The sequence below is a fragment of the Saccopteryx bilineata genome, chromosome 3, assembly GCF_036850765.1.
Source record: "Saccopteryx bilineata isolate mSacBil1 chromosome 3, mSacBil1_pri_phased_curated, whole genome shotgun sequence".
Taxonomy (NCBI): Eukaryota; Metazoa; Chordata; class Mammalia; order Chiroptera; family Emballonuridae; genus Saccopteryx; species Saccopteryx bilineata.
Genome location: NC_089492.1, coordinates 271,522,195 through 271,537,211, shown reverse-complemented (window position 1 = coordinate 271,537,211; position 15,017 = coordinate 271,522,195). Strand labels below are relative to the sequence as shown.

Sequence of the window (15,017 nt, the reverse complement as noted above, 5' to 3'; positions counted from 1 at the left end):
CGTAAGACTTTGGTAATGGCCTGGGTAAGCCTCCTTCGCAGGGTTTATCAACTTTGCTTTTCTTTCCTCTAGGAAGCGTTTACCCCCGACTCCCTGCCCATCTCCCATCCAAGAGAAAACCAGAGAACTGATAAAGAAGCTAGCCCGCAACAGTCGGTCTTCAGACTTACAAGATTATTCTAAAGCACCAGAAAATTCATTTCATTTTCTATTTGGCGTTTATACCAACAGAGTCTTCTAGATACCACTGATCCTTTTGAATATCTTTTTCTATATTGTGATACCAGAAACTGGTCAACTTTTCACTCTTTGAACTGTTTTTAAAGAGCTTTTTGGGCTTTTTTTATGGGGTGGTTTATAACCCCTTCAACCTAGTCTCATTTATTTCTACCCCAGATACTGACGGGGTCCACAGACTGCTTCTGGAAACCCTCCAAAGACTGTCAGCTGTGTCGGGAGCCAAAGCCAGCTTCACGGGGCTGCTGCCCCTCCCCTAGTTTTATACCCTCTGGATGACAGCAGAAACTTCAGAAACCAGCTCTTTCTCAGAACCAACAATGTGACTTTACCAGAATGTCAGGCAGGGCGCTGCCCTGAACCACAGAGTCCCTTGTGGAGGGCGGTTTTGGTGAGGCAGAGACCTCTGCTGAGACTGTAGTATTGCTTTTCCTTCCTCCCTCTTGTTCTTTCTTTTCGGAGCTTCTTTAGATCAAAGACATAAGTTGCTCAGCTATATCTGATACTGTGAATGTTTTAACAAATCCGTGGCCTTCGCCTTCCTGCCCTTCCTCCCCTTTTACCTCATCAGAAGCAGTGAGTGGCTCTGCTAAGTGCTCCCCCCACCTCCCATCTCAGGAGACCAAAACTCATGGAAAAAATAGGCACTTTTGGCCAAAAGCACTAATGGCACATTTTTCGTGGTGATTTGGGCAAAGAAAGTGAATGAGGTTTTTGAAAGGTTTTCTAGTTCTGGGAACATGCACTTCACACAGGGAAATGGTGGGGTTTACCTCAATCAGATCCTGCTAAGAAGTATTTCCAGGTGACCATCCCTGGGCCTCCTTTTTAATCCTGGGATGACAGAGAACGTGACTCAGAGAGGAGGCTGTGTTCCCTGACCTGCCTTCTTCCCACCAGCACCTGCCTGCCGACAGCCTTTTGGAGCAAGCGAATTGGCTTTTAGGGGCCATCCTTCCCACGAGACCCCACATGCCAAGGGGTTCAAGCACCAGCTCCGCTCACTCTACTCACCACCCGAGGTCTGTCAGGTTTCGCAGGCTTGATTTTTATGGTGGATTTGGGTTTAATTCTTTGGTTTGGTTTGGGTTTTGAAAATGAGAACTGATGTCCCAATTCCACCATTCCTGGTAAGATTTGCAGGCATTTTTATTCAGTATGGCCTCTCTAATCTTCCAGCTTGCTTCCCACAAACAGCTCTGCCTGGAAGTTCTTAGAATCCTAATTCTAGGACAGAAGTGAATTCATGAGTCAGATGGGGGGGTGCTCAAGGGCAATGAGTGAGAGTTTTGCTCCCACAGTGGGAGCCAGCAGCAGGTACCCCAAGTCGCTGCTGGCAAAGCTTTGTTTAGACAGACTCAGTTGGTTTGAACTGATTTCAGGTGTGTGCATTTTTCTTTTAGTAGTTATGTGAGATTGTTACTAACCAACAGGCAGCTCTCTGGGGAGGTACAGGAAGAGCTCAGGTGGGATGTGTCACAGGTTAGGGCAGATGGTCCTGTCTCAGGAACAGACTTACAGCCTGTGGGCATAGGGTCTGAAATGATGGGGCTTTCTGGTTGGTGTCCAAGCCTGGGTGGTGCTGAAGTTAGAACAGCTCACATCAAACAAGCACAGAATGTGAGCTCACTTCCCAGAGTCCTGCTGTCCCGCCGAAAGCCACTGTGCTTCCCACAGCTGTGACCTGTGGCGTGAAGAGGAGGATGGAAAGGAAGAGGGCACAGCCTGTGCATTAGAATTCTGGCAGACTGAACCTTCTCTGCTATCCAGATCAGTGTGGCAGCTTTCAGAGCACAGGATGAGTCAGGGGGCCTAACCTCCCCCTCAGCTCTGTCACCAGCTCACTGCACTTCTCGCTGCTCCCTTGTCTACACATTGACCAGAAGATCTATACTGCCCTTCCAGCACTGAGAAGTCATGATTAGGACAAGCTAGCACGAGCGGGTTCCTTCCGAGCCTCTCCTCCCTCTCCGGTAACAGATCTTGGAATTTGGCAATAGTTTGGATTTGTTTCTTGCTGCAATTGTGCCTGCGTGCGTGCGTGTGTGTGAAGAAAAACAGGCTCTGTCCAGGTGGAAGAGGGAGGGACTTGGCAGCAGTCTTCCTAAAGTGACTCAGACACATCACAGTAACAACTCTCACAGCAATCTTATTTTTATTTCACTTGAGAAATAAAGACTTCCTCCAAGCCACGTGAGGTCTCTGCCACCCATCCGGACCTGCGTCTATAAGCTGAGGGCCCACAAAACCTGGCCGCCGGGGCCTGTCGGCATCTCTGCCTCCCTTCCCAGGCCACCCACTGTGTGTTCTGCGGGGCAGCTGAGGACCAGGGGACAGCAGTCCACCCGGGGAATGGAGCCAGAGCTGTGGCCTTACCAACACCAAGGAATGCTCATAGGAAATGTCTACCCGGGATCTCAGCCCCGGGCTGGCTGTTTTACAAATCTCTCTCAAATGTATTATTTTGGTGACAAAAATGAAGGAGCTTTGTAAAAGTTTTAAAAAATATGAATCATATCAAGTAGTTGTTTACATCTCTTGACAAAATAGGAAGTATGGCAGCAGAATCAAATTGGCAAAATCCTTAGATTAAATAGGCAATAATTAGGTCTGCTGTTTTGGCCTTTTGTAGTAAGAGAAGTGGCTGTAGTGTTTAGATATGTGTTTGGTCTTGCTTCTTGTACTGCATTTTTCAATAAACTAAAAAAAAAAAAAAAGACTGAATCTCAGGATTGATCAACTTTTAAAGTTTTCATCCCCTTTTGCTAAAATGAGCTGCACACATTGGCCAAAGTGCAGCTTCAATATTGTATAAAAGGATTTCTGAGAATTGGCAAATGTTTTTTGCACACTGGAGGGAGATTCTGCAGCATAGACCAGGACAAAGGAGAGAAGAGGGCTTCTCAGACCTGTTTGGGGAGGGGCAGACCCTCAGCATGAAGGCATTGGCAGTAGTGTAGCCCTAGGAGAGTATACCCTGCATGGCTGAGGGGAAACAAGGACTGAGGTGATGGGAGTGGAAGGCTCCGTCACCATCCAGATGGCAGTGAAGGGTCTTAACCGTACCCCATTGCTCACCTGCCTGGAGGCCCAAACCCCATCACCATGCCACCTTGGAGAGAGTCTGTTTCAAGCTGTAACATCTCAACCTACCTCCCAACTCTTAGAGGTCCTTGCCCACCACTTTGGGTTTGCCAAGACACCAGATGCATCTCCCAATCACCCTGGCCTGGACCTCTAGCCCCCTCAGGTACCTGTTCAAGGGTAAGGCCACTTTGGAGGCTGAAGGAATTCCTGAGGCCGAGTCATGCTGGTCTCCAGAATCCACATGAAACATTCCAGCTTATTGAACCCTTGTGCAGTTGGCATTTCTCTGCCGACATGCAAGTCAGGATGCCTTGGCAGCTGCTGGTGTCAGGGCATCTGTTCCCCAGTTTGGATGTTACTGAAGCATCTACTAGACATTGGGACTCCTGTTCCTATTACCATGGTCCATGCTACCACCTCAGCAGGCTGCCCTCTGTTCCTCATACCCGAGCCCCCAAGTCCCCACCTCCCAACTTGGAATAACCCTCCAGACTGAGGCTGTCCAGCCGTGGCCAACTTCGGTGAGCACAGTCCCGGGCTGCTGGGGCCCCAAGCAAGAGCTCTCCAAGGCCCAGATCCAGAGACTTGGAGTGTTCAATGCAGGAACCAGAGGGCTGCACGGTGATAATCACATGGCCAGTCTGGGTCCGTGGACCCCAAGGTGGGGGCAGCCCTGGGCCCTTCAGTGGATAACTGTTGAGCAGGGCAGGTAACCCCAAGCGAGGATTAGCAGGTTCTGAACGCAGACTCCTCACTGATGGGACAGGTGAGGTACTTCGATGAGGGGACAAGTCCCAGCCTTCTGGTTCCACATAGCCTATGGCTCGGGGAGTCATGGGGCCCGGGCTGGGGAGGAGAGCGCAGTCCCAGCCTGGGCCGTCGGGGGGCCGGAGCGCCTGATCCCGCAGCACCCCCTGGCGAAGCCGTCTGGTCTCCAAGTCGCGGTTCTCGTAGAGCAGCGTGTTGGCACAGATGAACACAAACAGGCCGACGCCCATGACCACCGGCCCAAGGAGCCGCAACCGCTCGTGTGGGCCGTGGGCCCGGCCAGCACTTCGACCCTCGCGTCGCAGCTCGCTCACGGGGTGAGCGCTGGCATTGGCAGCCCGGGGCCCTGGGGCCGCGGCGCGGTGCGGCCAGTAGCCAGCCACGGCGATGCCCATGCCCACCAGTACCACGAGCGCCCCCAGCGCCGCGAACGCCCCCGACGGCGAGCGCAGCCGCAGCCGCGCCCTCACCCGCAGAGGCTCGGGCGGGGAGCGCGGGCGCCGGCGGCGGCCCAGGCGGCGGCCCAGGCGAGAGACGCGGCCCTCGGGGCTCCTCCGCACCTCCACGCAGTCTCCCGGGCTTCCGGCCGTCATCTCGCCGTCGTCTGGGCGCTCTGCGAAGAGAAGACGGGAGGCGGGGGCTGAACCGACGGGCCTAGGGTGGGAGCGCCAGGTTGGGGACACAAATCCCGGAGGGAATAGCGGGCTGCCTCGCCCGGGACGCTTGGAGATCCCTGGCGGCCACCCCCGGATTTTCCGAGGCTGCCAGGCGGGGAGCCGCCCCCACTCCGGTTTTCCGCAGCGGTGTTCGGAGCCAGAACCGCGCGGCAGAAGCCCGAGTTGGCCGGGTCTGCGGGCGGAGAAAAGGGAGGGGGGCGCCGGCTGCTCCCTGGCGCATCCTCAGCTGCGGGGCTCTGGCCGCCGACGCCCTCCTCGCCAGCCCGCAGGTCCCGGGCCTCTGGAGGTGTGGGGTCCCCGGCAGCGGCGTCTCCCGGGTAAGTCCCGCCCCGGCGCGACCTCACCCCCACACGTGGCTGCACCGTAGTAAAGGAGGGCGGGGGAGGGCAGACCGTCCCGGTCCGCTGGAATCGCTCTCGGGCCCCACTTCCCCCTACTGCGTTTTACATGCTGCAGCGTAGGAAGGAGGGGGTGTCACTGACTCCAGCCTCTTCCTGCCCGCCCCCTCCTCCTTCCAGACCTCCTCAGTCAGCACTGAAGCTGCAGCAGGAGAGACTTGAGCAAGACTCCGGGAAGACCGTTCTGACCACAGCCAGCGGTAGACTTTGTCCGGGATTTCTTTAAACTCCGCGCAGAAGAGGCCGCCCCCTCCTTCAGCAGCCAGGCTGGGGGTGGGGGAGGGAGGCAGGGGGCTGCCGGGTCAGGCACAGGGCCTTGTTGGGTAGACTCCCACTTTTAGCTCTCCCCTGCGCCGGGACAAGACTGTTCCCAGGTTACAGCGTTTCCAATTCGGTCTCTCCGGGATGAATCACCCCCCTTTCCCGCCGCCTGGCCTCCTTTCCGGTCTCCTCCGCCCGAGGCCTGAGTGGCCCGCGTCCCGGCCGGTGCAGCACCGCCCCTGCGCCTTGGGCCGCCCCAGGGTCCGGGCCGCCGGGCTGAAGCGCTTCTCGGCTGCTGATCCGGCCCCGCCTGAGGCCTGGGAACTGGATCCGGGCCGGGGTAGGAGTAACTGGGCTGAGTGTGGCGTGGCCCCCACTGAAGAGAGGGTGTAGGAATAAATGGGGCTCCTGCCCAGGGCGCCCCGGGTCGCAAGAGAGGAGGGTTAGGACCTCGCGATTCAGTGGTGCATACTCACATCTCCAGTTTGATTTCTAAATAGTTACAGTGTTGGAACCCGCCCCAAGACCCCGGGGAAGTGGCCTTGCTACCTTACCCACAACTCATTTGCACCCCTAAAGTTCAAAGCAGGACACTCATTCCTGCCCCCAGTAGGAGAGCTGAAAGCCTGGGGCCTACCATAGAACAGGCAGCGTCTACCGCATCCACAGCCTGCTTTTCACAGATGGCAACTGCGGCCGAGAAAGGAGCCTGCTGGGGTCACACCACCACCCTACAAGGCGGGGGCTCCACCAAAACCCGACGCCGGTCCTCCGTACCTAACTCAGCGCTGGGCACTTCTCGGCACAGCCACGGGAGAGTCCTGGCAGGAGGCGAGGTCCGTTATCCATTTGTATCTGAGGCCCTCACGCCAGCGCCAACAGAGAAATGACCACCCCGCCCCAGGCCAGAGCTGGCGCCTCCGCCCCAACTCGGAAAAGGCCACCGCTGAGCCCCGCGCGTCCCTGTGGGTAGGGCGTCGGAGGTGTGCTGAGTGATGGGGACATGCTCTATGACCCCGAGGCTCTGGAGGGCGTAAGCACGGCGGGGAGCTCAGAGAGGTCAGAACTTGGACACAGTTCGAAGGTCCCAGGTCGCAGGAAGTTGCTCCGGACTAGGTCCTGGGCACTCGGGAATCCCGCCTCCGACCGCGTCCACACTTTGGGTAGGGAGAAGGGAGGACCCGGCTCCCGTCCCCCTCCGGGGCCTTTCCGGAAGGAGGAGCCAAACAAAAAGTTAGGGGAAATGGGGGACAAACCCCGGGACCCTGGTTTTGCTCACCTGGCGCCGCCGGGCCCTGGTGGATCCCGGTCCGAGTCCGCGCGCCGCGGCTAGCGGCACTGCCGCGGTCTCCACGGAATCTGGGCCCCCGGTCCCGCCCCCGCGCCGCCCCGCGCCGCCCCGGCCCCGCCCTCCGGTAGCCTCGGGGACAGTCTGGCCCGCGCCCCTCCAGGCCCCGCCGCGGGAAGAAAGCAACAACTCGAGTCTGAGGTGCGCTTTCCTGGTAACTCGGAAGACCGGGCCCCAGTACCCCGCTTCCGTCGTTCGCAAAAGCCTGGGAGGGCGCCCTCTTCCCACGTGGGGAAACACACCGGAGCCCGAGAGCCCCCAGCCCAGCTCCGCAGTCCGAGCGTGCGGGCAGGATTCGAAGGCTGCCCTGCCTCTCGCACCTCTCAGAACCCCTCAGTCCGGGCGCCCCGGAGAGGACCCGCGGAAGCGTCTGAAAGCCCACCCATGCCCAGCGCCGTCAGGGAAGCTGCCCGGAGGAGGCGGCCCGAGTTCCTGCTCCGCCAGCCCTTCTGTCTGAACCTCACTGCCTTCACCTGTAAAATGGGCATATGGTATCTGCTTCGCAAGATGCTGAGAGGCGCGAGTCTGGCGGCGAGGGCGGGGAGGCAACACCAGGCGCGGCCCAGGATACCCCTGCGAGCCTCAACGAATAGTAATCACGGCGGGGGTGTGGATAGGGGTGGGGGTGGGACGGGTAATAGGGATGATCTTGGCCCCGAAGCTGAAGGAATCAAATGGGATGTCGCGGTTCTTGCTTGGCCTCTCTAAACTCCCTAAGAAGATGCGTCCAATCTGGAGGGGAGGTGGCGTGTGTCCCAAAGCAGGAGGAGGGCACTGGGGGCCGCGGAGTCCCCGTGGACTGGCCTGAAGGGGGCGACCTGGCTTTCTTACCCCGCGCGCCCCGAGAGGCAAGAATGTGGAGCGGAGCGCGGGGGTCGGCTGGCAGCCCAGTTTCCATGATGCAGGGGGCGGGCTTAGCGGAGGGGGGTGCGGGAGGATTGCTAGGTTCAGCTCCGGGCCCCCACCTCACTCCCGCAGCCCTGCAGGGCCCCTCGGGAGGAATTTCCGGCCTGGGATTGATTAGAACACGCCCCTCCCCCGGCCGCCGAGACCCCCCGGCAAGCGGGAGCGAGAGGAGGGGGATGGTAGGTAATGAGACCCGGCTGTGGGCCCCGGGCTGGGAGAGGGAACTGGAGGAAGTCGCCGGCCTGGGCCACCCCACCTCCCATCTCGTGTCGGAGCGGAGTCCCGAAGCCACACGGCACTAACTAGGCCATGAACACAAGCTCCTGGCCTCTGGCTGGGTCGAGGGGACTAGGAATAGCATCAGCGCACCCAGGAGCCCCTCCCAGCCTCCAGGGACTAGGCATCTTCAGGAGGAAATGCCACCAGCCCTGGGAGCCGAGCCTTCTGTGTTTTACCGACCATGAGGACACCGGCATCCAGAGGAGGCCACAGTGGGTGGGGCTCAGCCTCTGCTCCCGGGGCTGCACCCTTGAGGTCAGAGAGCGCGAGGTCACTGTCTCTGCTCCAGCCCACGTGGGACTGAAGGCTCCACCGGCCTGAGCCCGGCCCTCCTCTCTGTGCCTAGGCTGTTGCCTGTGCCCCACTGAGGCAGCTGCCTCCTTGCAGCCCCCTCCCACCTCCTGCTTTCTGCCATCTCCTTTGCTTGAGACCCAAATCGTTCCTGTACTTCATCCACTCCGCGCACACTGTCCCACTGCTCCCCGGCCTCGGGCCTCCGTCCTCACAGACTTCTTCTTCCCGCTCCCTCTTCCTGGGGTCACCAACTCTGGAGGCCAAACCCTAAACTGTCTGGCTCTCCTTGCCCTTGGCAGTCCACCTGCCCTGCTGTTTCCCACTTGCCTTTCCTGCCTGCCCCTCCGGCTTGCCCCCTCTTCCTGGGCCCCTCTCCTCCCCAGTGTTGGGGCTCCTCCAGCCTGGGCCCACAAGCCCCGCTTCACCTCCCGGGAAGTCTCCCTGGGCCCAGTAATCCTGGCCCATTTTGCTCCTTGTGATGAGCCCCACTGCTCACCTCCAAGACGAGCTACACCCGAGGTCACCAAAGGCTCCTTCCTCTCTCCCTCTCGTTGAATTTATTAAGTCACTTGACCCTGTTCTTTTGACCTGGAATTAGCCACCTTCTCCCTACCCCAGGGCGCTGTCCTGCAGCAGGCTATGCAGAGGGGCACCAAGCTTCTCTACACTGAATCTGAACCCACCACTCACTCCCTGATCAAAACCCTCAGAGGCTCTATATGGTGGTGCAAATGGAACTTTAAATTCCTTCTCACCTTGCCTGCCTGTGGTGGCAGTGGATAAAGCATTGACCTGGAGCTCTGAGATCACCAGTTTGAAACCCCAGGCTTGCCTGGTCCAGGCATACATGGAGTTGATGCTTCCTGCTTTCCCCCCCACCCTCGTGTGTGTGTGTGTGTGTGTGTGTGTGTGTGTGTGTGTGTGTCCCTCTCTCTAAGAATTAGTAAATAAAGTCATTTTTTTTAAGTGCCAGAGACAGGAAGGGAGGTAGTTGAGAAATATCAACTCATAGTTGCGGACTTTAGTTGTTCATGTCGGCAGAGAAATGCCAACTGCACAAGGGTTCAACAAGCTGGAATGTTTCATGTGGATTCTGGAGACCAGCATGACTCGGCCTCAGGAATTCCTTCAGCCTCCAAAGTGGCCTTACCCTTGAACAGGTACCTGAGGGGGCTAGAGGTCCAGGCCAGGGTGATTGGGAGATGCATCTGGTGTCTTGGCAAACCCAAAGTGGTGGGCAAGGACCTCTAAGAGTTGGGAGGTAGGTTGAGATGTTACAGCTTGAAACAGACTCTCTCCAAGGTGGCATGGTGATGGGGTTTGGGCCTCCAGGCAGGTGAGCAATGGGGTACGGTTAAGACCCTTCACTGCCATCTGGATGGTGACGGAGCCTTCCACTCCCATCACCTCAGTCCTTGTTTCCCCTCAGCCATGCAGGGTATACCCTCCTAGGGCTACACTACTGCCAATGCCTTCATGCTGAGGGTCTGCCCCTCCCCAAACAGGTCTGAGAAGCCCTCTTCTCTCCTTTGTCCTGGTCTATGCTGCAGAATCTCCCTCCAGTGTGCAAAAAACATTTGCCAATTCTCAGAAATCCTTTTATACAATATTGAAGCTGCACTTTGGCCAATGTGTGCAGCTCATTTTAGCAAAAGGGGATGAAAACTTTAAAAGTTGATCAATCCTGAGATTCAGTCTTTTTTTTTTTTTTAGTTTATTGAAAAATGATGTACAAGAAATATTTTGTATTGATTCTCATACATGCCTTGATGGGGGTGGGGGCTCCAGCAGAGCCAATGACCCCTTGCTCAAGTCATCAACCTTTGGCTTCAAGCCAGCAACCTTTGGGCTAACCCAGTGACCATGGGATCATGTCTATGATCCCACCCTCAAGCCGGCGACTCTGCACTCAAGCTGAATGAGCCTGCACTGGATAGAGCAGGGGTCCCCAAACTACGGCCCGCAGGCTACATGCGGCCCCCTGAGGCCATTTATCTGGCCCCGCCACACTTCCGGAAGGGGCACCTCTTTCATTGGTGGTCAGTGAGAGGAGCATAGTTGCCATTGAAATACTGGTCAGTTTGTTGATTTAAATTTACTTGTTCTTTATTTTAAATATTGTATTTGTTCCTGTTTTGTTTTATTACTTTAAAATAAGATATGTGCAGTGTGCATATGGATTTGTTCATAGTTTTTTTATAGTCCGGCCCTCCAACGGTCTGAGGGACAGTGAACTGACCCCCTGTGTAAAACATTTGGGGACCCCTGGGATAGAGCATCAACCTGGGATGCTGAGGTCCTAGGTTCAATGAACAACTAAAGTGTCGCAACTATGAGTTGATGCTTTTAATCTCTTTCCCTTCCTGTCTGTTTTTCTCCCTCCCCACCTCTCTAAATAAATAAATAAATAAAATCTTAAAAATTCATTCCTTCTCGGCCCTGGCTGGTTGGCTCAGTGGTAGAGCGTCGGCCTGGCGTGCAGGAGTCCCGGGTTCGATTCCCGGCCAGGGCACACAGGAGAAGTGCCCATCTGCTTCTGGACCCCTCCTCTCCTCCTTCCTCTCTGTCTCTCTTTTCCCCTCCTGCAGCCAAGGCTCCATTGGAGCAAAGTTTACCTGGGCACTAGGGCCTCTGCCTCAGGCACTAGAATGGCTCTGGTTGCAACAGAGCAACACCCCAGATGGGCAGAGCATCGCCCCCTGGTGGGCATGCAGGGTGGATCCCTGTCGGGCGCATGCGGGAGTCTGTCTGACTGCCTCCCCATTTCCAGCTTCAGAAAAAATACAAAAATAAATAAATAAATAAGTTCCTTCTCATCTCCACACACTGGAACTGGCCCTGGCCCTCTCACACTCCCCCCTTCCTGGATAGCTGAACTTGTTTCACCCTCAAACCCCCTGATCGTCCCTACTTATCCTCAGACCTCCTCTGGCCCCCAGACCAGGTTAGTGTCTCCATCACCCCTCATTATACACCCTCAGTATGGGCCTTCCCTGAGCAGCACTGCTCACAGGCAAACTGAGGTTAGTGTTTGGGAACTGAGTCTGCTTCCTGCCTGTGTCCCGCCCTGCACTCAGAGGGGCGGCACTGGTTCTGTCTTGCTCACCCCTGGAGCCCTGTGCCCAGCACAGTGCCTGCCCACACTGGCCCAAGGCTGGCTTGTGTCTCCCCCACCCCCAGACCCCTTCCCAATCTTCACCCCTTGTCCCCACCCAGACTGCAGGAGAAAAGATTTGGCTCTCTGCCTCAGTTTCCCTATCTGTAACAAAAAAGGGGGGGATAATATTTACTTCCCAGTGTTATTTTGAAGGTTACTCCATTTTTTTAAAAAAAAATTTATTTTATTCATTTTAGAGAGGGGAGAGAGAGAGAGAGAGAAGGGAAAGGAGCAGAAAGCATCAACTCCCATATGTGCCTTGACCAGGCAAGTCCAGGGCTTTTTTTGTTTTGTTTTGTTTTGTTTTTAGATTTTATTTATTCATTTTAGAGAGGAGGGGGGGGAAAGGGGGAGGAGCAGGAAGCATCAACTCCCATATGTGCCTTGACCAGGGAAACCAGGGTTTTGAACCGGCGACCTCAGAATTCCAGGTTGACGCTTTATCCACTGCACCACCACAGGTCAGGCAAGCCCAGGGTTTTGAACCGGCGACCTCAGCATTCTAGGTTGACATATGTTGAAGATTAAATAAGACTATACATGTTCAGCATCTAGCACAAAGTGGATGCCCACTAAACAGCTGCTCCCTCCTCTGACCACAGGGTTTCAGGCATGTGTTTGGGGGCTGTAGGAACCTTCCGTGAGGTGGTGGGAGAGAGAAGGTCCCTTTTCTTAGATATAACCTCTGTTAATTCTCTTGAGAGCTCGAGGGCGTCAGTGTTTACAGATGAGAGAGGCATACCGACCTGCCCACAAACACAGCCAGACTGATTAGTGGCCTCCCAGTCTTCAGAGGGATGTCCACTGAGCCTGCTAGTGTGGGCAGCTGTGACCTCACTAATAGGACACTGACTTCCTCCTGAATCTGTTGTGGCCTCTATGTGACCTGGACTCTTTCACTTCTCAAGGAGTGGCCTGTACGAGTTGTCACCCCAGGAAACAAAGTAGTCAGCACTTCTTCTCCAAGCTTCTCTGTGAAGGCAGGACACTGGACACAGTGACCCTTAGGTCCCTGTCTATTTGAGGCTCCACGTCCTCTCTAGAAGCCACTGTAGGGAGGGAGCAGCTGTCATCTTCTGCATGTCCCTGCCACCCCACCTCCCAGGGCCACAGAACAGCATGGACCTGGAAACTCATCTCCACTTGAGAAATGGTCAGGCTGGCCACAGCTAGGCTGCCCAGTTTCCTGCCCCAGCCCCAGGGGTTTCTAAAACCATCCTTGTCTCAGGGCTGCCCCGGGAGCGCCCGGCACACAGCCCCGTGGCAGCACGAGTCCCCCGGGAGACCACAGCCTCAGCTGAGAATTCAGATGCTGGTTCAGGGGGAAGGGCATGGCTCTGAGTCGCAGTTTGGATTATGCTGCTCAGTCATTCCCTGGGTGACCTTGGCCATGTCACAGCACGCCCCCACGGCTCGTGCTTCTCTAATTTGTCCCTCCTGGGAAGGACTGCTGTGCTGATTCAACAAATGATTGGCACACAGAATCCAGAACCCCAGTTCCAATGTTCCACTTTATAGGGGCAGAAACCAATGGCATTCCCACTGGGTTTCAGGGTCAGAGGGTTCCTCACTGTTGCAAGGCCCCGTCCAAGGCTCAGGCCCTCAGAGGATTCTGGCATGTGAACACCAAATCCATCTCCCACCCCTGGAAGCTCTGAGCTGGACCACCGGCTGCTCCCCTGGCGTCTGCACCACAGGCAGCGCTCTTAGGGAGAAGGAGTCCTCATCTCCATTGCTCTCCCACGCTCCGACAAGAGAAGGCAGAGCCTGGATGACCCCGGGGAAGTCAAGGAGAGTAGACCTTCCTAGGGAACAAGGCAAAGCCAGCCTCCTGCCCTAACCCCTCGGCTGAAGGAGAACAGTAGGAATGTCATGGTCTGGCCAAACTGTCAGGTACCAGGCCCTTTATAGCCCTTACCTTCCTAAGTGTACAAGACCACTCTGAGTGTGAGGTGCTGATATTACCTGTGTCACATGTGTGGACCTGAGCTTCAGCAAGGTTTAGGTCTGTGTGGATGTCTGTCCATCTACTGTCAGGCACCCTGACCTGCGGAGAGCAACTCTCAGGCTCTCAGATCACATGGTTGTTTCTCCCACCCCTACACTGCAGCCTTGGACTGGTCGCAGTTCTGACTGTATCATGGGGTCAGGCCCTGGCCAGCTAGCTCAGCTGGTTAGAGCGTCCTCCCAAAATGACAAGGTTGCCGGTTCGATCCCGAGTCAGGACACACACGGGAAGCAAGCAATGAATGCACGACTGAGTGGAACAACAAATGAATGCTTCCCTTACCCCTCTCTTCTCTCTCCCTTCCTCTCTCTGTCTCTAGCAATAAAAATGAAAGAAAAAAAAATTAAGAGCTGGCCTGATAGCTAGGTTGGTTAGAGCGAGGTCCCGGAAGGCGGAGGTCGCCGGTTGGATTCCCTGGTCAGGGCACATACAGGAGCAGCTCAATGTTCCTGTCTCTCATCCGGCCTCTCGCCAAAAAATATAAATAAATAAACAAACAAATAAATAAGTAAAAATGTTTTAAAAGGGGTCAAATGCCAGCTTCCAGAAAACAAAACCCTTTTTAAACATAAAAAGTAAGCAGGCCCAGAGAAGGTGAGTGGCATGGCCAGTCACAGCCTGATGATGGGTTAAGTCGCGCAGTTCGCTCTTCCCCATCTCAGTGAGGCAGGACTCCGATTCTAGAGGGTCACCCTTGCCTGGGAGCTGTGCCGAGAGCTTAGTGTCCAGGCCCGGGGCGGGGGCAGCAAGCAGTACGCCAGAGAACAGAGCGATGGAGACGCAGAGCGGAGCCGTAGACTCGGAGAAGCCTGGACGCCACAGGCAGGCGGAGTCGCTGCAGGAGCCGGCCTACCGCCACCTAGCGGCGAGCCTCCGCACTTGCACCCGCGGGCTCCTTCCTCCCGCGCTCCGGCCGGGCTTACTGTTGGCGCCCGCTGCCGCCCGCCTCTCGCTTCCAGGTCTAGAGCGCCGCCGCGTTTGCCCTAGAGAAGCGGGGGCTCAGTTCTGTCTCTCCGCGGGGATCCTGGGCCCCGGAACCCGGGATCATCGGCCTTCGGGCCTTATGCATGTAATCTCTGGCACACTGCGAGTGGCCTACGCAGAAAGGATTCCGCTGGGGGAGGTCGGGCTGGAGGGAGAGGGAGGACGCAAAACTGTGTGGCTGAACCGTATAAAGCCCGATGAGGACGTGGGGATGGAAGGTGGAGTCAGGCTGACCGGGCGTGGGAGCCTCTGCGAGGGCCGGTTGAGCAGATCCCCTGTACTTCTCCTCCTCACGGCCCAGGGAGGGCAGCACCCCGTCCCTGCCCCGCCGACAGGCTTAGAGAGGCACAATTGAAAACTGCCCAAGGACTGCCTAACCTAAGCCCAAATTCTGGTCTTGAATGACTTGTTCTGGGACTTACTGTGCCCCTCCCCACCCCCGAGTTCGCCTGGCCCAGTCCCTAGCTTTGGCATTGGGTCCAGGCCTTGTAGAAGTTTGCTTTTCTTTTATTATCATAAACTACGTATTCTTTGATGTTTGTGATGACTGCATCACCGTTGTGAAGGAGACAAGAGGCCCAGGGAGCTCCCTCACCTACCAGCGTCCTCCCTT

The 15,017-nt window shown here is 56.2% G+C and overlaps 2 protein-coding genes across 16 annotated transcripts in view; one reads left to right on the top strand and one right to left on the bottom strand.

Moving 5' to 3' along the window:
- Positions 1-1,741, top strand: part of EPB41 (erythrocyte membrane protein band 4.1) — a 173,899-nt gene extending 172,158 nt beyond the window's left edge. For all 14 annotated transcript variants that reach the window (XM_066269875.1, XM_066269884.1, XM_066269868.1 and 11 more), the window contains one exon: positions 73-1,741. The gene's annotated coding sequence lies outside the window, so the exon portion shown is untranslated. The remainder of the gene's footprint in view (positions 1-72) is intronic.
- On the bottom strand, positions 1,592-6,791 carry TMEM200B (transmembrane protein 200B). 2 transcript variants are annotated; one of them, XM_066269885.1, is made up of 3 exons: positions 6,708-6,780; positions 6,206-6,391; positions 1,592-4,705 (listed from the first exon to the last, which is right to left on the bottom strand). In XM_066269885.1, exon 3 carries the CDS (start codon positions 4,683-4,685, stop codon positions 3,765-3,767), a length of 921 nt encoding a protein of 306 aa, XP_066125982.1. In that variant the 5' UTR covers positions 4,686-4,705; positions 6,206-6,391; positions 6,708-6,780; the 3' UTR covers positions 1,592-3,764. The 2 variants fall into 2 exon arrangements, with proteins under 2 accessions (XP_066125982.1, XP_066125983.1); XM_066269886.1 differs by lacking the exon at positions 6,206-6,391 and having other exon boundaries at positions 6,708-6,791.
- Positions 6,792-15,017: the final 8,226 nt, after the last annotated feature.

Bases quoted from the DNA above. Each gene is read 5' to 3' on its own strand.
- TMEM200B (XM_066269886.1), bottom strand. From the start codon at position 4,685: ATGACGGCCGGAAGCCCGGGAGACTGCGTGGAGGTGCGGAGGAGCCCC.